The following is a 22,293-nucleotide window of genomic DNA, read 5'->3' on the forward strand; positions in this document are numbered from 1 at the left end:
AGATGTACAGCTAATATGGTATTGTATCGGATTTGGCCTTGCAAATCATGCAAATAATTTTTGAAGTAAATAAAACTGAGTTCATTGGTTTAAAATATTAAACTGTATTAAAAATATTCAAATTAATCTCCAGAGTTAATGCTTTCATTTTGACAGCCCTAATATATATGAATATATAAACAGAATCATTTTATGCTCAAAACCAAGCTGTGCTGCAATCATTGATGATAATAGTGCTTTTATTTTGTTTTGTCCTTCATCATCACTTCTTATGATTGAATCGTATTTGTGCGTGTGTGTGTGTGTGTGTGTGTGTGTGAGTTTCTCCTGCTCTCATTAGTTATAGGGAAGGTTGCCGTGGTTACCACTCACGATGAACAACAAAATGACACGACAGCAAACAAGTTCCTCATTTGTGTGTGCGTGCATGCATGTGTGTGCCCACGTGTGTGTGTGCGTGGGTGTTTGTGTGTGTGTGAGTGTGTGCACACAGTCTATTCAAACATGAAAGAAGAAAAAAGGAATAAAAGGACTGATGAGAGCAGATGTGTCGAGCGTCGGTCGGGTGTCCAATTTAGAAGTTGAGCGTCTCAGACATCATCTTCCACCAGTCCATCAGCTCCTCCCTCTCCTCCTCCTTGCGCTCCATCAGAGACTCCAGCTCAAAGTCCACCTGCACAGAAACACAAATGGCATTCGAGGTGGAAGGGGGGACTCAAAACAAACAACATACTCGAACTTTCACTTCTTTGCATTTTTCACCTTATTTTTTCAGTGCATACTTGTAGCATTGTTTGGTTTTTAATGGACATTTTTAAAATCAATTCAACAAAGCTTGTTGTATTTCATTATGCAATATTTTATATCTGTAACCATTTTTCATTTAATTTCATTCATTCTTGACTATTTATTTTTTAGGTAAACAAACAAAAAAAGGGAAATACAAATATATTATATGTATAAATATTTTTACATTCTTTTTTATTTTGTTTTATCACATGCGTTTATAGAACAAGTTGTGTCTTTATTTTCCTTAATTCACAGCATTCATGTCTCTTCTTTGGCTAAAATAGTTTAAATCTTTATTTCCGAAAATTATTTTTTATTTGCATTCTGACTTAATAAACTGACTAAAAAGATAATTTTGATGGAATTTCTTTCTGTTTGAATTGAAGAAATAAAATCAAATTACTTTATTGTAATATTAAGTAATGAAACATACATGTTAGTGCTGTCAAGTGATTAATTTTTTTAACTAATTAATCACAAATAATTCCATGATTAATCGCAATTAATCACATTTTTCAACTCCTATTTTTTGCAAAGCTGGTAACAGATAATTACTTGCATAATATCTTGGAATTGATGCAAAATCAGCAAATATGATCGTGGTAACTAGAACACAGTGTTTTGTTATGAGACTTGCTAAAGATGTACAGCTAATATGGCACAATATTTGCAAAATATGCAGATTATTTTTGAAGTAAATCAAACTGAGTTAATTGAGTTCAAATATTTAACTGAGTTAAATTTTTTTGGATTAATCACCTGAGTTAATGCTTTCATTGTGACAGCCTAATACATATATATATATATATAACAAGTAAATATAACACAAATACAACTTCAGTTTAAAGTAATGCTTAAAGTGTGGTACTCGCTATCGTAATACAAAAGTTCAAACTGTCATCTGGAAAACAATAGCTTCATTTCTTTAATGCACTGCAACACATTTATGAAATGCGAATCAGTTTTTGTTTAACTTTAATGTACACTTCATTGCATTTAGCTTTTAAAAGTCTTCATAGCCCAAAAGTGATTTTCACTATTTATTCAATTTATGTGCAACGCATTCAGTTGGGGTGGACGCGAGGCTGGGTTGTTCGTACCCTGGTAGCAGGGCTGTGCGGGACAGCCACCTTCTTGATGACACTCAGATAACCCGGAGCTGATGCCGCCACCTTGTAGTTGCCGGGTGTCAGCAGACGCCAGTAGTCGCCATCTTTGGCTGGAAAAAAAGCAGAATTGTGCCATCCAACAACAAATGAGCAGCAGCGGAAGATAGCTATACCAAATGTGTCCACTAGATGGAGCCATGCATCCTACTAACATAATTTAATGCGCCTTTGTCAAGTCTAATGGCAAAGTGCATCTTTGGTGCATCTTTGCCTTGTTTGGGTGCTGATTTAACTCAACATGGGGATGAATGGGGGGGAGATTAAATGAGCTACTAAATGAACGCTGAGTGGAATGGACGTTGAAAAAGAGAGAGGCGCTGAAGACTTGGTGTCTTAGTTACATTATTCTCAAAGTTATTCTTTTAATTGTTATGAAAAACACATACATGTGTATTGTATATGTTCGTTTCCCGTGCAAGATATGCTTGCTGATGATTTCTTCATACAATTGATGTTTGGAAAGGTGTTTTTTCCTGGGAGTGTGACGGTCCTCCATAAATGAACATTATCGTCATCATCATCCATCAGCCATCAAAGGACTCCAGAGTCCAGACTAGCTTCTTTTTTTTTTTTTTTTTAATTAGAGCAATGTGGCATTTAACCTAAAACTTTAGAAGTGTAAGTAGAAGATTTGAGAAAATTCACACTGCAAGTCAACTTGTGAAGTAAATATTAACGCCACTCATTTTCACAATCTATCCATTTACCCTCACGACATTTTTGAGGTTTTTCGTTTGTTCGCTACAAAAAAATAAAATTCAAGACAAGTAATTTTTTGAATCATCAAATTTACTGGTCGAATATGTGTGAGTCTAGAGAAAATTTTACTTGGACCATCTCAAATGATCAGAGCCAAATGCCACCATTTCAAGGCAGTCTTTAACACACTATGCACTTTTCTGTGGGTTTTTTCATCATTAATGAGGCATGATACAAATTTTTGTCATTTCATTTTTGTCGTGCACATTTTAAAGAGAGATTCAAATGCGTTTTTCCAACACACTTTTTGTTTAACCAGGTCGTGTTTGCTGGCATGGGGCGGTCACAAGCAAAGTGCAATTGGAGGCATTGTCTTCACGACTTTGCCGGAAGAATTCTGCAAACGCAGGTGAGCGGTCCGCAATGACTAGAGAAACTGCCCAAATGATTTACGAACATCCTGCCAGCTTATCCAAGACGGTCATGCATTCGCTGTGGAACACAGGTCAGCCACCGCTGGACCACAAAGTGCTCCAGGGGGCACCTCCAGCAAAGTCTTGAGGTCAGGCCACCCCAGAACGGGATGTGTTTTTGACATACAGCCGTTTTAACTCTCTTTGACCCAAAGTTTCCACTTTGCATTTTGGTGGCTGCAATGGATGGACGGCCTTTCCTTGTGGAAAGATCTAACCTGACGCACAAAAACATGCAGTGTGGTAAAAATACGTCTGATGATTGATCAACTTTAAGTGGATAGAAATCAAACATGTTGATTTACTGGTGAAATTTTTACTGGCCCAGTTGGGGCAGTGAACTTCTGGTGGCCATAATGTCAAATATTGTGTGTCTAACACGATCAATTCTGTGTAGTTGTTCCTTTTTTTAATGTTCATTGAATTATTTTTTCTCATGTTAATTCTTATTCAATGTGATGGTGCAACATTTTCATAACAGGTATGCCTTGACAAGTTTTCTTTTGTCTTTGCATTTTTTTTAACTTGACACTTTTGTTTCTCATTTATTTTTAATTTAGCATTTTTATTTCATTTACCCCTGATGAGTCCAACCGGATGTCTTGCGTCAATAAAAATACTTGTTTAAACTTGAATTGTTATCCGTTTTCCTTTTTCAGCGTTACCAGTTTACATTAAACACAATAAAGCCCAGCGTATGCATTTAATTAAAGGCTATTTATTAAAATAAAGCCTAATTTTAAGGCGATTAAAGTGAAGTTTGAAATATAGTCGATTACATATAAAAAGTAGAATAAAAGCTAAAAAGCTCCACTTAAAATCATTAGAAAATTTGCAATAAAATGACAAATGTGTGTAAAATGGATTTTGATTTGTATTGAGTTTTGTAGTATTTTGACAAGATTACAAAACTACAAATATAAAACAATTTAAGAAAATCCCTTTGGTCACGCCTTCAAATTCTTATTAAACTTAATTTAGAATGTTCAAAAATCTGCATGAAGAAATTCGTCAAAAAACTCACCTTATTTGTGCTTCGCTCAGGATTTTAACGAGGGTCAGATAAGTATGAATCTGTGCTACAAGGCTGATTATTCAAATTTCTTTTTGTCAAATGTATGATAACTTGCAAACAGTTTGGAATGTTTTGTTCGCTGCGCATGTGCCACGCGTCATGTTTCCGTGGCTACCTGTGGTGATGTCGTGCTCGATGCCCTCCACAGAGATGGTGGCGTTGCTAATGGCGTTGCCCTGCAGGTCTCGCACGAAGCCCTTGACGCCACGATGAACCTGATCAACACACCCATGAAACGAGATCAACAAATCAAATCACGTCCTTTTGGTTTTGTTCACAACCGAAGCTACTTAGCGTATGTCCGCCCACCTGCTCGATGTAGCTGACCAGTGAGTTGCGGTTCTGCTCCCAGTAGCTCTTGAGCAAGTCCTCGGCTGGGAATTTGTCGCAGCTCAGCTCCAGCGTGATCTCGAAGCAGTTGCTGCTCAAATAGTTGAAGTCCTGCATTCCTACAACACCACCACAACAATTTTAGTTAGTTAGCGTATTTTGCTTTTGCTAAATGCGAACACCAGTTATTCACGTTCCTGTTCCGGTATCCGAGCTGATCCCAAATTCCTATATGCAACGAACGCAAGGTGATTTAAGGTTGCCTTGTTTTTTTTCAAGTGATGTGAAACAAACGTGAGCTTTTAAGGTTCAATTGTTAGCCTGCTTAGTGTAGCTACAAATTGAGACTTTAATTTTTTTAGAGAGAATATCATCACTATCAAATGAAAATTATTTATTCTCTTTTTGTGAAACAAAATTCAAATAAATACGTTGGAACTGAATATTTATACTATGAATATTTATATTGAATTCATCCACCCATCCATTATCTGCAGCGCTTCTCCTCACTCGGGTCGCCGGGGATGCTAGAGCCTATCCCAGCTGTCATCGGGCAGTGGGCGGGGGACACCCTGAACTGGTTGCCAGCCAATCGCAGGGCACACAAAGACAAACAACCATCCGCGCTCTCACTCACACCTTGGGAAATTTTGAGGGTCCAATCAACCTGCCATGCAGGTGTTTGGAATGTGGGAGGAAACCGGAGTACCCGCAGAAAACCCACGTAGGAACCGGAAGAACAGTCAAACTCCACACTGGAAGGCCGGAGCGGGAATCGAATATACCAAATTCATTACAATAAAAATATGTATAGATATATGCATTTTAAATAACATTTTAAAAGTAAAATAATTATTATACAATTTTTATTCAGTTAAATAATTGCGATTAAAACTCAAAATATTTTTCTTTGAATATATTTAGAATGTTTCTTGTTACATTTTAAAGTTACATTTTATTGTAAAAAAATTGAAACAATATATTTATGCATTAAGCTGAATTAAAATTTAATAATTAATAAAATGTAATCGTATAACATTTTTATAAATGTAATAAAAATTTAATAATTACATTGAAATTATTTTTTTGCAATAAATACAATTTTATTAATTTATTTTTTAATCAAAATCAAATGAATAGTATGTACTGAATTTCCAAAATGCCTTTTTCTTAAGTGAAACACAAACCCACTTATTATGAAATTATATTAAAAAATTATATAAAAATGTAAAAAAAAAAAAAAACACTGAAATACAAAATAGTATTCATTAAGTTATATTAAAATCATTAAAATTCAGTTTAAACACAAAATATTATTTGAAGAAATTAATTTATGATATATATATGTTGCGTCACTGATGCTGTAGTGGTACACTCGCCCGAGTTGTGTGCGGGCAGCGTGAGTTCAGTTCCCACTCAGTGACGGTGTCTATGTCGACCCTGTGACTGGCTGGCGACCAGTTCAGGGTGTAGTGCGCCTTTCGCCCGTAGTCAGCTGGGATAGGCTCCAGCACCCTCCCACGACCCTGTACAGGATAAGCGGTGTGGATAATGACAATGACGTGACCTATAATCGTTGCACTCCAACAACATGTGGATATCAAAGTGAATCAGTATGAAAAATATTCATGGATTATTAACTTGGCGCCATATTTCATCATCTTGGTGCTATGGAACTATGTTGAAGTGAGTTAAGCAGTTTCATTTTCACAAAAGTGGCAATTTTAAACCATTTAAGGCAGACGTCACTGATTCACATATTGTTATTGGTGACAGGGCTGGGTCGCCGCACCACGCTGTACTTTGATTTCAGAGTCGCAATCCCGTTTCTTACCTCCTGGCACACTGTACCAGGCTCCTCCGTTGGTGATGCCGTCCTTGAAGCTGGAGTCGTCATCGTTCTTGCGGCAGGGCGCGCGCTGTGGGTCGGACATGACGGGGTTGTAGATGGAGTAGGCCTTGGCCAGCGACTTGAAGATGACGTCGTCGGGGCTGGCGCTGTACTCGTGGGCCGAGCCTTTGACACCAAACAAACGGTTACTTTCTATACCTTCTCAAAAACAAATTAGCATTAATAGAATATATAAAAGATTTACCACTGCGGGTTTCATCATAAGGGTAATTGGCCACCACATCCCCGCCGTGCAGGTTAGCAGAAAGGACGAAGGGGATGTCCATGATCCAGTGGATTACCGCCTTGGTCTCTGGAGCCAGCTACCAAGAGAATGCAACACTGACTTACGGTGCATCATTCGTTTGTATCTTCATGAGAGATGATCAATGACTCAATTTGAAATCGACATCGCACTGTAGTAGAATGCGATCTTTAAATCGCAAAGGCTGCAATTGGGGGCAGGCTGGGAGGTTTGGAAGAGAAATAGATTGTCAAATCCAATCAATTTTGCAGCGTTATGTTCCTGGTGAGTCAAAAAAATCTGATTGTGGTATTTGTTCAAGTAAATAGCTTACATTGTTAGAACAAGTTGAATAGTTCACCTGTTTAAATCATGTGAGTTGTGATCCTGAATTTGTAACGCGTTACCAGACTCAGTAACTGTGATAATATTCACCAAATTTTACCGTCACGACGTAATATATTATTGTACCGTGTTACTTTTGTAACGCGTTACGCCCAACACTGGAAGTTTGGGCCACCTTTGACCCACCTTGGTGTTTTCATCCACAGACTTCTTCATGTTTTGCAACAGATGGTTGTTGGCTCCTCCCTCCCGCTCATTGACATAGACGATTCTGTCCAGGTCGGGGAAGTTGCGGTTCAGATCCACCCCCTGGGCGTTGGTACGGCCCACGAACCAGTCTTTGATCTCTCCGGACTGAACACAAGACCGGCACGGTGACGCTCGCTGTCATTCTAAGGCATTATCAGCCCGGCCGAGATTACCTGCGAGGCGGCTTTCTCAAATCCGTCTGGGTTCATGGAGGGCATGAGGTGAATGCGCGTGTTGTGGATCAGGTCTATGATGGTCTCATTGCCCTGCTGGTACTGGTTGCACAAGTACTGGGCCAGGTAGACCAAAAGCTCCCTGCCCACCGCCTCGTTGCCGTGCATGTTGGCGATGTACTTGAACTCTGGCTCGCCTGCGCACACAAACGCACACTGTCAGTATCATCGGCTTGAACTCAAACGCATGATCCATCGGACTGAAATCAACAAAGAAGTTGAAAACAAACAAAAAAATAAATAAATCTCAGTTTCGTTTGTGCATGAGTTACTTAGTCAGTCTGTTGGTTGTTCGGTTAGTCAGTTGGTAAATCACTTGGTCTTTCGTTTTGGTTAGCTGGTCAGTTAATTAGTTAAAAGTTGAGTTAGTTGGTTAGGAAGTCAATCAATCAGTTCATCATTTAGTCATATAGTCAGTTGATTCATTAGAAGGTCAATCTGTTTGTTGGTCAAGCGATTGGTTAGTAGGTCAGTCAGCAAGTTGATTATTAGGTCAGTTAGTCAGGCAATCGGTTAATTAGTAGATCAATTTAACAGTCAGTCAGTTATATAGTAGATTAGTTAGTCAGTTATTAGTATCCGAGTGATTGATTTATTATGTATAAATATATAAGTCACTACATCAGTCGGTTGGTTACTTGGTCTGTTAAGTTAGTTGGTCAGATAGTCAGTCGGATTAGTTAATCCGTCACAAAGTCGGTTCATCAGATGGTTAATGGGTTGGTAGGCTAGTAATTAGTCACTCAGCCAACTAGTTGGTCAGGCAGTTAATTAGCCAGTCTCTCAGTCAGTCAGTTAGTAAGTCGGTTAGTTAGTTTCTAGATCAGTCAGTTACTCAAAGAGTCATTGTGTTTTTCTCAGTTAGTCACTCGGTCAATTAGTCCACTCATGAGTCAGTCAGGCCATCAGTCAGTCAATTTGTTGGTTTGTTAGTTACAATATTCTAAATTGTTTTGGAATTTAAAAGATGCAAGCGCATCAAATCCAACTGAATCGTTCCACTTTGAAATATCTCGAGATACATGTCAAATTGCTTTTTATTGGAGAGCTATATCTTTTGAAAGGAAATGGCACATTTACAGTACTGACAAGTTCAATCAAATATATATAAAATGACAAGAAAAAAGTCATGACATCGTACCCATCGTACCCCATACTCATAACTGAGCCGTACTATGTCACAAATAACAAGACACACACACACACACACACACACATCCTACATTGTATCCACTAGTGACACACTGACTCACCAGCGGAAAAGGTTAAATGGGATTGAACGTCACAGCCCGGAAATCTATTTCGGCAATCAGGATAACACACGCACACACATGCAGTGGATTGATTGCTTGATATCAGTAGGAGCAACCGGAGCTGTTTATACAGAACAGCGACTTCGGGAAAAAAAAAAGTGGGATAAAAGCAAATTTCTGCATTCAGTGGTCGTAAAAGGAGCTTTGAAGGGTCACTTCTATGAGCTTAACATTGTCGTTTATAGAGACGTCTACATACATTTTGGGGCGGGTTCGTCCCATTATTTTGACGGTATTAGCAACATATTCACAATCATTTTTAATGAACACAAATTGTGATCGGTTCCTCCGGAGGGAGCGGAGGGTGGCGTGGCCATAATGCTCATTATCAGGAGTTTTTAAACTCCTTAGTTTTGTATTGATTTCTCTAAAACAAATTAAGAATATATAAAATTCAAGCTAATATAATTTTCCTGAAAAAAAGATACATAAATTAAACTTGTTATTGAAAAATGGACCAGCCTGACTGAATGATTCCTTTAACGGAAGCCCCTATCACATTGTAAGAAGGTATTTTTCCGTCTTTTTTTTTGTCCTTGTCTATGTCATCCAAGCATATAGCAGTGACACAGAAGAAAATGTGGGAAAGAATACTGTTTCCACCTTTGGATGTAGTATCGATGTGTCAGGTTTCCCACCATGTCACGCGAACAGATCACACCAGATGCTGAAGATTTTGATGGTGGGATGCAGTGTGACTGTGAGTGAGTCTGCCGTCTTCTATTACAGGCTGTCTGCCTCAAAGGCACAAGCAGTGACAGTGTTGTTTTTGAGAGTCTTCACAACTAATAAGTCAGTCCCGAGTACCACACACAAGCTGAGCACATCTGGCGCTCAGGTTATTTTTAAAGCCGAAAATCTGGCTCACGTTATGACTCGTTACTAATGATTTTAAGGCGGGAATTAACTCTTGACGTCCTCTTGTGGGTTGAATGGTAACGGAGAGGAGGGTGGCGCCTCAGACATAGTGGATATCAAAAGTATTCACGCCTCTGTTCAAATGCTGTTTTTTTTTTTAGATTAATATGACCATAAAAACAAAGTTAATCATTGTAAAAAGTTAAAAACGATGGAAACATTAGGACTAAGCTTGTGAAGAAAAATATGGTGGGGCTGCAACCATCCAATATTTTTATTCTACCAATTATCACATCAACTAATCGATCAATCATTTCAAAATGAATTTTGTATGATTAAAAAAACGTGTACGTGAAGTACAGGTGCACTTGGGGTCGCCATTCTCACTTTGTAGTCTATGTTAGCTGTGACTTTGGATGTGTATGGCTTTAAAAGGGGGGGGCGGCCTGGTCAGTGACTTGGGGGTCTGCGATTGAAAGTCAAGTCGGCTGTTGTGGGCTCAGGTTAGCGTCTGGCTGTTGGCAAGCTAACCGTTAGCACTCGGGGATCTATTGTTATGTGAAATTTTGTCATGTTTATTTTGTCGTCGTTATACTCCAGAAGACCCTTTCAAACTGCCTGTAGGAATGTATTTTTTCGTGTCTGTAAAAGAAAATTCAATTTTCACCTTTGGAGGACGTATTTTGTTGTTGTTTTTCTTAACAGGTGGATTTATTTATGACTTGCTACCATTTTCAGACAGTAAAAAAAGGGATTAAAAGGACCTTATTTTCAGCTCAGAAGGTGGACGTTTTATTCTTTCAGACTTTTTTCCTCAGCGATAAATAAAACTGTATGAGGTATCAATTAGAACTGGAACAGAAACCCCTTTCACACTACTACATTTTTGCCATTTATACAAAACAGGGATTCTTTTTTTTTTAACTTTCCTGAATAACCCGTGAATCGTTGAATTGTGGAATGAAGGTGATGAAGTCACCTCTGCAATATTCAGAACCATTACAGAAGCGCAACAGAAGAGGATCCTTTCACGCTGTCTAGAAGATGTTTTTCCATCTTTTCTGTGTGTGGGCCACATTATACAGTACAGCAACATGGGAAAAGACAAAAAAAAAAAAAGAATAACAATTCCGCTTTCAGAAGCTGTAACAGAAGACACTTTCACTGGGAAAAAAAATCCACCTTCTTTGCCATTTATACAGAACAGCAGCAAAGAAAAAGGATGTAAACCACCATATTATACATACTGCCATGTGTTTTTGTGACATGTTACATTAACATCTACAGACCATATATGTCCCATAAAGTATGTATATGTATAATCCACGTATTGGCTACTATGTGTCTAATATGTAACATCAGGTGAGTCAGCTCTTTGCCATCGTGTCATTTTGCACACGGCAGCTTGTCATTATGGTTTCCGCAGCGACAACATCATGACATCATCGAGGAGCGGAGTGTGATGATAGGGGGAAGGGCGGATTGCCCAGAGTTGCCGTGGCAACCATGAAAGGGTAGAGTAAGTTGTTAGGTGACCGGTGAAACCACACGGCTTGTTAACGCTGTAAGTGACTGTTAGCATGCGCGCACAAATGCAGGGACACCAAATGGACGCGGCCTGCAAAGGTAGTTTAAGAGCTTTTGGTAATGGTATTTTTCTTCCTTGCCTCTTTCACACTGCCTGGAAAAACTGACATTTTTCTACTGTTCTGCCAAAATAAACGGGACTGATGTCAAATGGTCAATCTTCCACCTTAGCGTTAGTGCCATTTAGAAGCCCCTTTCACATTGACAGGCAATATTACGCGTTTGAAGAGACTATCAGAACTATTACAGAAGTCCCTTTGTAAAAAAGGTTTTCTTTATGTGTAAATGGCACTGACTAAAAAATTGACGCAGCAATTTTTTGGGACGTGGTTTAAAGACCCTTTCACAACACCAATTCCCCCCCCCCATTTCATTTCTCTAACACAAAATTGATCCATTATCTGTACCGCTTGTGAGGACAAGCGGTACAGATAATGGCTTGGGAACACCCTTCCTCCGATACTACCCAGTAACACGCCACGCTGTTATTTTGAAAGCAATCGTTGCAGTTGCCCTACCTCCGGCACTGGCATCATTTATTAATCTGATTGTGGGACACCATATCACAGTGTGAAATTGCACAAGAAAATATCTTGCCTTGGCTGGGATCATTGCAAAAGGCAAAAGTCTCAGCTCCGATGCAGACATTTTGCAGGATCTCTGCGTGAAAAAGGCAATAGGCATGATGCGAAGGCAGATGCAGGTGGCTGTTTATGAATAAAAAATAAGTTCTGCCTCCCCTCTCGTCCTCTTTCATCTTCCCACTTTTCTACGCTATATCATTAGAAGGCGCTTTCGTATTTTATTCCTCTAGTTTTCCATTTGTCATTTGATACGCACACATTAGACATCTGCATTTGTGCTCACACGGGGATTACTTTCTTACGTCAGCCACCATTTAAAATGCTCATTCCAGTAACATGGCAGACTCCCTCAAGGGCCACAATGAATACCACTTGACTTCTTCAAATTATATTTCTAAATGATTACTCTATCATTAATGTATCCTCAATTCAACAAGATGACATCAAATGTCTAGTGGGCATCAACGTCTCACTCTATTGTTTAGTCCCCAAAGCCAGTTTCACTTAGCAACATGAATTTTTGCAGGCATGTATGTAGACCCACCAAAAAGTCTCGAGAAGCCATGCCTGAAAAACACAGCAAGTTTGCCATTTTGGTTCAGAGTGGTGATTTTAGGCTCAGAAATTAAAATAAATGAATTAATCAATTATTCTGACCCTGTAAGCAGTTTTACTTAGCAACATGAAATTCAACTGGCATGTCTATCAGGAGTAGAACTACAAAAAAAAGACTAAAGAACCCATGCCTGAAAAAAATAAAGGAAGTCTGCTATTTTGAGTTGAAGTAGCCATTTTTGCTCAGGGGTGTGCTCCAGAATTTAAAAAATAATTCAGCCCCTCTCAGCAGTTTCACTCAGCAACATGAAATTTGGCTGGCATGTCCATCATGAGAAGAACCACAAAAACGTCTTGAACCCATACCTGAAAACACAAAGGAAGTTGGCTATTTTGGTTTGAAGTGACCATTTTAGATCAGAAGCTTCCTCCAGATTTAAAAAAATATATAACAATTCCGGCCCTGCAGTTTCATTTATCAATAAAGAACAAAATTTGGCTGCCAAGAGTGGGGCCACAAAAAAGACTCAAGAAGCCATGCCCGGAAACTCAAAGGAAATCTGACATTTTGGTTGGAATTGGCCATTTTAACTCGGTTGCACCGCTCAAAAATGTGCAAATAATTCAGCCACGCAGGGCTTTTACTTAGCAACATTCAATTTGGTAAAAATATCTATTATGAAAAGACCGACAAAAAAGTCTCTCAAACTCATGTCCCAAAACAAATAGGAAGTCTGCCACTTTTGTTTGAAGATGCCATTTTTGCTTAAGCGCGCTCCAGAATTGAAAAAATACATAATTCAGCCTTCAAAGCAGTTTCACTTAGCAACATGAAACTTGGTAGACATATGTATAATTACTGGGCTGTTAAAAACAAAAAAAGTATCACGAAGCCATTTCTGTCAAAACACAGGCACTTAGGTTGAAGCAACTATTTTAGGATTATTAGGATCATAGTCTACTCGTTGTCTCAATTTCATCGTATTGCTAACTAACAGCATATTCGGAAACATTTGGCCAGCTAGATGCATCCTCTTCCGATTCCTAAACAGAGCGCAAACACGCTCCAATTCAATCCAAGCATCACAGCAAGTAATACACTGCATAGAGTTGTCACGTAACGGCACACTGAAGAACCCTGACAGATGGCAGGTTCCTAACAGATGCAATATCGGGTGGGTGGTGATGGACGATGGGGTTGGGGGGGGGGCGGCCCTACTCTCTCCCGAGCCAACCACGAGCCGGCGGTCGGCTCAGCACGCTAAGCCGATCTGTTGCCATGGCGACCGCTATTTCCGCCCCGCCTTAGGCAGGCACCTTGAGGGGAGCTGTAAAAACATGGCTGCACTATTTTTGTTGCAGCCATGTTAGGGGAAAGACATCTGGTAGCAATGTAGAGAAGGAAAAAAAAAAAACTCCACAACTCTAGCACACTTTTATGAGCTTATTTGTGCATACACACAGAACAGAAAAATCTATGAATGAACTTGTTTACATATATTAGTCCACTAAGTCGTGTTTTATTTGGTTGGTTGCGCTTTTCTTGTATACGCCAGCTCAATTAAATAAAACACTGCATTGCAAAAATTCTAATCGGATGACTATGAAATGCAACAGCTCTACTTTTTGCTTGAGTGTCTTGCTTTGAGGGCCTGGTTTCTGTAATATACTTTTAAAATATAAAATCTGTCTGCCTATGCTGTCGAGCATCTTCGATATGAATGCTGAACATGCAAGTGAATAAGATTTGAATTGAAGCATCAATTAAAGCTCATGTGAAGAAATGCATGAAAAAATAGTCCTTACTCGCCTGTTGGAAGTCCGCAGTTTGTTTATATTAAAAAAAAAGCTTGTTAAGAAAGACTTAAAAAAAATTTACGGATGGATTGATTATTATTATCATTATATTATTAATTGCATTTGATTAAACAAATATATGAAATAATAAAATGTTTAAATTGAAATGATACTTAAAAATGTGTGGTAATTAATTGAATAAAATATTTCAAAAGGTGGACTGGTTAGCAGGTCCACCTCACAGTACAGAGGTCGTGTGATCGATTCCGGCTGCAGCCTTCTTGTGTGGAGTTTGCATGTTCTCTCATGCATGGGTTTTCTCCGGGTACTTCATCCCACGTTCCAAAACCGTGCATGACAGGTTGATTGAACACCCTTAATTGCCCTGAGGTGTGTTTGTGAGCGTGGCTGGTTGTTCGTCTTTGTGTGCCCTGCGATTGGCTGACAACCAGTTCAGGGTGTCGCCCGCCAACTGCTCGAAGACAGCTGGGATAGGCTCCAGCACGCCCCCGACCCTCGTGAGAAGAAGCAACTCAGATAATGAATGGATGGATGGATTTCAAAAGGTCAAAGGGTGGAAACACATAATTATTTATTGTATGTATTTATTCTTTTTGTATATATCCCTGGTGAGGAGTTCAAGGCATGTCCCACTGGGAGGAGGCCCCGAGGAGGACCCAGGACACGCATGGAGACAACACGTCATTGGAGCACTGGAAACATTGCGAGGGTGCTGTCTGGAAAACATGAAGTGGACTCCAATGCTCCGTGGCCAAAAACAAAAACACGGAGAGGGTTTCAGTCTACTGCATCCACGAGAGAGACATACTCCATCACCAATAGAGCTCTTTAACGTTCAGTCCCTGGCAAATTGATCTTCTCCCATACACACTTACTTTCTGGACAAGGGCATTGATCTGATGTGTTTTGATGAAACCTGGTATCAGGCAGAGGACTACACCAGCATCAACAATGGCTGTCAAATACTTGAAGAAGGTGGCATTGCCATTGTCCATGAAGATGTTATTTTTGGCACCAGACCAATCAAACACCAAGTCAAAATTAAAGTAAATTCAACTGAAATAGAAAGAGTGAAATTCCTTGGAGTACTAATTGATGCCAAATTATCCTGGAAGTCACCAATAGATAATGCAAAAGATAAAATGTCAAAAATTATAGGGATCTTATATAAAACCAAGGATGTATTAAATAAGAAGTCTCTAGACCAAACGGAGTGGGAGAGAGAGGGAGAAAGAAAGAGAAAGAAGAGAGAGAGAGAAAGAGAGAGAGTGTTGTGATCGATCCAGAGGATTTGGAGGATTTTTAAGTGGACGCAGCCAAGCAATTTTTAATATTATTATATATTATCAGATTTTATATGGACAATCTATTGTATTCATTTAAATTAAGTAAAATGCACAGAGAACAGGGGGTAGAACTAGATAAATTCTCTACTTCTTCCCACTCCCTATTGAACAGACTGTGCTTATGTGCTACATTCCTTTTTTCTTTTTTTCCTTTTAAATATTTTACTTATGACTATATTCATTTCTGTTCTGTTTATATGTTCAAAAAAAATAAATCATCACCATCAAGTCCACCTAGTCCTGTCCCCTGTCCCCTCTGCCACCACTGATCACCCCCCTCTTCCATGACCCTACTCCTCATCTACCAGCCACACAAACAAATGTTGACCTTCATTTCTGAAATTCAGGACCTCCTCACAATTCTCTCTACTACCTCCACCAATATTGTAATTTTCTGCAATGTAAACATTCATGTGGGCAACCGTGGCCACTGGGCGAACTGTCCAAAAACTGGCCTAGAGGAAGCACTAGGAGGCTGACTTAAGGTCCCTCAGGCAGGCGCAATTCCGCGACTACTCCGACATCAACAATACCCCGGGCAACTCCAAAACACTTTTTTTTCCACGATTAACCACTTTGAGAAACTACAAATCTCCAAAAACAATAACACCACAGAGGAATAATGCAATACCTACCTTGACTATTTCCGAACCAAGATGGACGACATCCACTCTCTCCTATCCAGCGCCTTCATTCCGCCTGTCACAACTGTCATTCCACCTTAATGTCAACAACCTGTGTGAAAAATTTCAATCTGGTTTGATGGCGACCGATGCTGCATCGCCCTTCAGGCTAATTCTCTTGGACCTTGCAGCGGCGTTTGACCACAGGTGTCAAACTTAAGGCCAGGAGGCCAGCTCTGGCCCGCCACATCATTTTATGTGGCCCACGAACACAAATCATGTGCAAATTCATGTTTCTTGCTAAAATAACAAAATTGCAAATTGTCTTCAATTTAATGACGTTAAAATATTGCAAGTAATTTTTACCAATCCCACTTTTAAAATGGATCGGATAGTAGTTGAACAAAGAGCATTCTCTTGTATTCTGACTTTAAGAACTGGATATCCAACAGTTTGTTGTGAATATGTCATAACATGATGATGATGATGATGATTTATATGGGTTCACTGTCATAATGGCCCACCGAGGGAAACCAAAACTATTATGAGGCCCTCGAGAAAAATGAGTTTGACACTCCTGCTGTAGACTATGACATCGTCCTCAGCCTCCTCCACTCCACCATCGGACTGAACAATACAGCACTAAAATGGTTCATCAAGTCATAAGTCCCCGGCTGGTCAGATTACGTCGACATGGGAGGTTCCAACTCATGCACCCCACCTGTCGCCTGTGGCGTCCCCCAAGAATCTGTCCTCAGCACCCTTCTGTTGACCCTATACCTCTTTTGACGCCCACATCAATCACCAGAACAAAACCTCATTCTTCCACCTCAGAAACATCTCAAAACTCTGCCCACCACGCACTCAAGCTGAATCCAAAAAAGTCATCCATGCCTTCGTCTCTTCCACGCTTGACTACACCAATGCGCTCCTCTGCAGGATCTCTGGCAAGAGCCTGAAAAAGCTCCAATGAATGCAGAACAGCGCTGCCAGGATCCTGAAGAGAGTATGAAAACGTGAACATATCACACCCATTCTGAAACTTCACCGGCTTCCCATCACTTAACGGACTGAATACAAGATCTCCCTGCACACCCACCAATGTATCTATGGCAACACCCCCTCCTACCTCAAACAACTATAGTATACTTTCAACCCTGATCTCGCAACCTCCGCTCCTCAAATAGCAGCCTCCTCAAGCCTGTGAGGACCAAGCTAAGAACTATGGGAGACTGGGCGTTTTGTTCCGTTGCCCCTAAATTATGGAACGCTCTCCCAGCACACCCAAGACCAACACAGTCAGTTGACTCATTTCAGAGAGGGCAAAGCATTCTCGTAGCTGCACCGGCTTACGTGCCATTGTGCATTTTAAACGGCATGTCTTTTTATTCATTTTGATAAATGTGATGATGTTGTGCTTTTTACTTTCCATTTTTCTGTACTTGCTCTGATAGCACTTTGAGATTCTCGCAAATATAAAGTTAATTACAAATTAAATACATTATTGTAATTATTACTATCATGGGATGCCCCAAGAGGAGCTGGATGGGACTCTCGGCTTGCCTGCTTAAACTGGTGCCCATGCGGATTAGCGGAAAAGAATGAATAAATGAAATGAATAATAACTGTAAGCGTATACACGGCAAATATATTTTCATTAACAATAATAATACATTAACAATAATAATAATAATAGTAAATAAGATAATAAATCAATCAATAAAACAAACGTTAATTTCGTAAAATAAAATCTCACATGATCCAAGGCAAGACTTCTATCCAACCATCCATTATATGAGCCGCTTGTCCTCACCGGTCATCGTGGGGATGCTGAAGCCTATATTACAGCCGAAAAACGGGCAGTAGGCAGTGTACACCCGGAACTGGTTGCCAGCCGATGGCAGGGCACACAAACAAAAACAACCATTCACACTCACAGTCACACCTAGGAACAATTTAGTGCCTATCATGCATGTCTTTGTAATGTAGGAGTAAACTGGAGGTCGTGGAGAAAACCCACACAGGTACAGGGAGAACATGCAAACACCACAAAGGAAGGCCAGAGCCAAAGTCAAACCCTGCACCTCTGAACTGTGAGGCAGACGTGCTAACCAGTCGCCCGCCGTTCTGCCGCAAGACTATGATTCGCGATCAAAATTATTTCAATTATATATATATATATATATATATACGTGTGGGTGTGGGTGTGTGTGTGTGTGTATGTGATTCATATTACCGCTAATAATGTATTTAAAAATACGATTATTAGTCATTATTATTACGCCTATTGGAGTGCCAGTAATTATGGTTGTGCTCTGCACCATCCAATGGTTTGAAACGCTGCACCTGCTTCAGGCTTCGCAATGGTGCAGCAGCCTGGCCGCCTGCGGTTTGTTTGAACTCACAATCACGACATCGAGCATCATCGTCGGTATCAAGCTGCAAAATGGCGTCTGAACACTCATTCGCTTATTCTTTTTTTTGGGGAGGGTGAAGGTGGATAAATGCACTTTCACGCACGGCTCACGAACGCATTCACACCTGCATAACGAGCATTTCCAATGTCACCCCACTGCTATGCGCCAAAAACAAATGCAGCGAGAAACAGCTTTCCTTCTCATAAGTCCAAATTGACCAAGCGGACTGACCCGGTTCGTGCGAGCCGGGGTTGTCGGACATCTCGAGGACGAGCAGCTCGCGGCCCTCGAAGCTCTCGCCGATGGTGTAGATGCGCGCGATGGTGGGACACTGCAGCCACACGGACACCAATGCCTTCCGCAGCTCGTCGTAGCGGTGGTACTCAAACGAGATGTCGCCATCCGCTGACAGCGCGCGCGACGTCGCGGCCGCCAGCACCAGCAACAGGAGAGCCTTCATGGCCGTCGTGTGATGGTGTGCGTCGGCGTCAAAAAAATTGAAAAGGATGCTGGGCTCGCTGGGTGGATAAATGGCGGCTGGTACTTCGTCCTCCTTCTGCGCTCCTAGTTACTGCGAGGATGCGTACCTGAGTGAGGCAGAGTCAAGTTAAAAGCAGCACAAGAGCACGTCCGCTGTGTGTGTTCACAATAAAAGATAATGACGTGCTTCGCGACAGTGGCTTGAAAGGTTCTTTGTGGGAGGAGAGCGCCCCGCCCGCATCCCAACACGCGCACTTAGACGAAAAACAAACAGTTAACCTTTGATTTTATTTCAATATTCAGAAGGCGTAAGGTGCAGAAGCATGGAATTTTACAACGTGGAGTGAACATGTTTGACAGGGCTATGTTTTTAGAACGTACTGCAAAGTCGTTGGAACGTCCTTTGAACGTAGTAGTTTGAATAAATTTGGTCAAGTCCTGCGTACCACTTTACAGTATACATTCTAATAGCCTGGCCCAGTTTTGGTAAAGTCGTTCGAACCAATTGGTAAACCGTATGCAAAAGGATAAAAACATAGCATTTTTTTCCCTATGTCACAAGTTACAGTAAAAGGTTCAGCTGCATTCAATCAAGTCTCGTTATTGAGTACCCCAACAACAGTGGAAAGGGATGGCCTAAAAAATTGAGTGTCTACTCCATACACGGGGTGAGGAGCATTGTCTGAGGATAATTAATTAATCGCCGAACGTGGTGACTGAGACGAAGCTAAGCGCTAATTGCTAACAGAAGCAAGCTACATTAAGTGAATGCGAAGGCATCGCATATACTATAGATGAACTGGTTCGAAGCAGATTTGAGTGTAGCCATAATGTTATCCATCCATCTTCTGTAGCGCTTCTCCTCACTAGGGTCGCGGGGGGTGCTGGAGCCTATCCCAGCTATCTTCGGGCAGTAGGCGGGGGACACCCTGGACTGGTTGCCAGCCAATCGCAGGGCACACAGAGACGAACAACCATCCGCGCTGACACTCATACCTAGGGGTGATTTCGAATGTTCAATCGGCCTGCCATGCATGTTTTTGGAATGTGGGAGGAAACCGGAGTACCCGGAGGAAACCCACGCAAGCACGGGGAGAGCATGCAAACTCCACATAGGATGGCCGGAGCCGGGATCGAACCCACGCTCAATGATGTTTCTCATTGTGTGGCCATCGTGCTAACCAGTCGGCCACCGTGCCGCCCGCCATAATGTTATTCAAGCAGAAAATGTGTCTCTATTTGGACGGCGAGGGAAAAATGGATGAGGTTAAACGAGCTAGGAAACTATGCCGAGGCATCGGGGATGACGTGCTAAGAAGACTGAATGCTAGCGGCCTCAGTGATGATGACAAGAAAGATTAATGCTTAATGTGAACTTTAAGATTCATCGACGCCATTTAATGCAATTCAGACAAAAGTTGTATGAAAGCATTCATGACTTTGTGACCAGATCTAGAAACCTGGCACTGAAATGTCAATTCACTGACACAGAGTTAAAAGAAACGCCTCATTAAACTCATAATTACAAGTTCCCGTATGATGCGCTGAGGAATGACCTATATGGAAAACCCCAAGGCTATTCCTTGGCTGATGGACGAAAATGTGAAGCATTATCAGCCGTGAATGCACAGTTTCCAATCATTCCAACCTGTACCCTTAATGTCTACTCCTAAACCCTTCCCTTCAGTCCGTCACCTGGGTGGCCGACTGCGCTCCGACGATGCTCCGGCGGCACAAGTTCAGCGGCCACCCTCTGACTCTGCTCTGTCAGTGCAAGCCCAGCTGCTGCCCTCGGATTCTGCTCCGGTGGTGCAAGTACCGCGGCCGCCCTCAACCTTGCGCCGGCGGACCAAGCCCTGCGCCCACCCTCTGACCATCCTTTGGCAAGGCAAGCGTTCCAATTCTGCTCTGGCGGTGGCCACCGTCCAAACCTGCGAAGGCGCAAGTTAATTACACATCTAGTTACACGTCCTAACACCTGATTAGTTGCGCTGCTCATCAAGTGAAGGCAAATCCAAATTCATGAAATACTGCAACAACATGGGACCATGAAATAATTTAATACAGATAATTAAATGCAGAATTATATATATATATACACATATATATATATATACACATATATATATATATATATATATATATATATATATATATATATTAGGGCTGTCAAAATAAAGCATTAACTCAGGTGATTAATCCAAAAAAATTTAACTCAGTTATATATTTTAACTCGGTTAACTCAGTTTGATTTACCTAAAAAATAATTTGCATACTTTGCAAATATTGTGCCATATTAGCTGTCTTTAGCACGTCTCAGAACAAAATACTGTGTTTAAGTTACTACTGGGCCTTGCAAACCAACACTGCTGGAGTGTGGCGCTTGTGGTCAATTTTGAGAAATGTTTCGAAAATAAATGTCTGCAAAGATGTCTCCATTTAGACCGTATTCAAGAATCCAAGAAAGCTATTAGAACAGTATTTGAATTAAATATACTTCATATTTGGTGATTTTGCATCAATTCCAAGATATTATTCAAGTAAATATCTGTTATAAGCTTCGCAAAAAATAATAGTTGAAAAGTGTGATTAATCATGATTAATCATGGAATTTTTTTGTGATTAATTACTGAAACAAATTAATCACATTGTCATTATCCACACCGCTTATCCTGTACAGGGTCGCGAGAGGGTGTTGGAGCCTATCACAGCTGACTATACATTATATTAATGACGCACTTTAATTAAACATTTCGTGGAAGATTTATCCGATTCATTTAATTCCGTATTTAATGAATTAATGAAAACAAGTACTAGGGAATTGTAATTAAACATTTTGTGGAGTAGTCATTTAATTTTGGCGCTTTCAGTCTGAGATAAAAATTCCTCTCCCCACGTGAGAATTTCAACCAACACCTGGCTCCCATAGTGGTCTGAACCGGAAAATTTTGCTTTGTTTTGCTGAAATGAAAACTTTGTCATTGTTTTTACATGATAAGTCGTCACTCTCGCATATTAAACATAATATGGAAAATGTGAAACTTACCACGTAATAATGTGAAACGTAACGCATTATGAAAATTACCACATTCAAATGGGAAACATATCAAGTTTCATGATAACCATCAAACCTATCACGTTACGTATAAACGTTATCACGTCGAAACGTAAAAATAATGCCATTAAAACATGCAATTCACCATTATATTGACATT

The 22,293-nt window shown here is 40.5% G+C and overlaps 1 protein-coding gene across 1 annotated transcript; it reads right to left on the minus strand.

Annotated features, from left to right (window-relative positions):
* Positions 1-285: 285 nt before the first annotated feature.
* cpe (carboxypeptidase E) lies at positions 286-19,262 on the minus strand. Its single transcript, XM_088303018.1, has 9 exons — positions 18,830-19,262; positions 7,438-7,634; positions 7,202-7,369; positions 6,632-6,749; positions 6,370-6,552; positions 4,515-4,654; positions 4,321-4,420; positions 1,890-2,008; positions 286-673 (listed from the first exon to the last, which is right to left on the minus strand). Exons 1-9 carry the CDS (start codon positions 19,056-19,058, stop codon positions 575-577), a joined length of 1,353 nt encoding a protein of 450 aa, XP_088159144.1. The 5' UTR covers positions 19,059-19,262; the 3' UTR covers positions 286-574.
* Between the last annotated feature and the right edge of the window lie 3,031 nt (positions 19,263-22,293).

The sequence above is a fragment of the Idiotropiscis lumnitzeri genome, chromosome 8 (assembly GCF_059441095.1).
Source record: "Idiotropiscis lumnitzeri isolate Australia: NSW breed Sydney's pygmy pipehorse chromosome 8, RoL_Ilum_1.0, whole genome shotgun sequence".
In the NCBI taxonomy this organism is placed as follows: Eukaryota; Metazoa; Chordata; class Actinopteri; order Syngnathiformes; family Syngnathidae; genus Idiotropiscis; species Idiotropiscis lumnitzeri.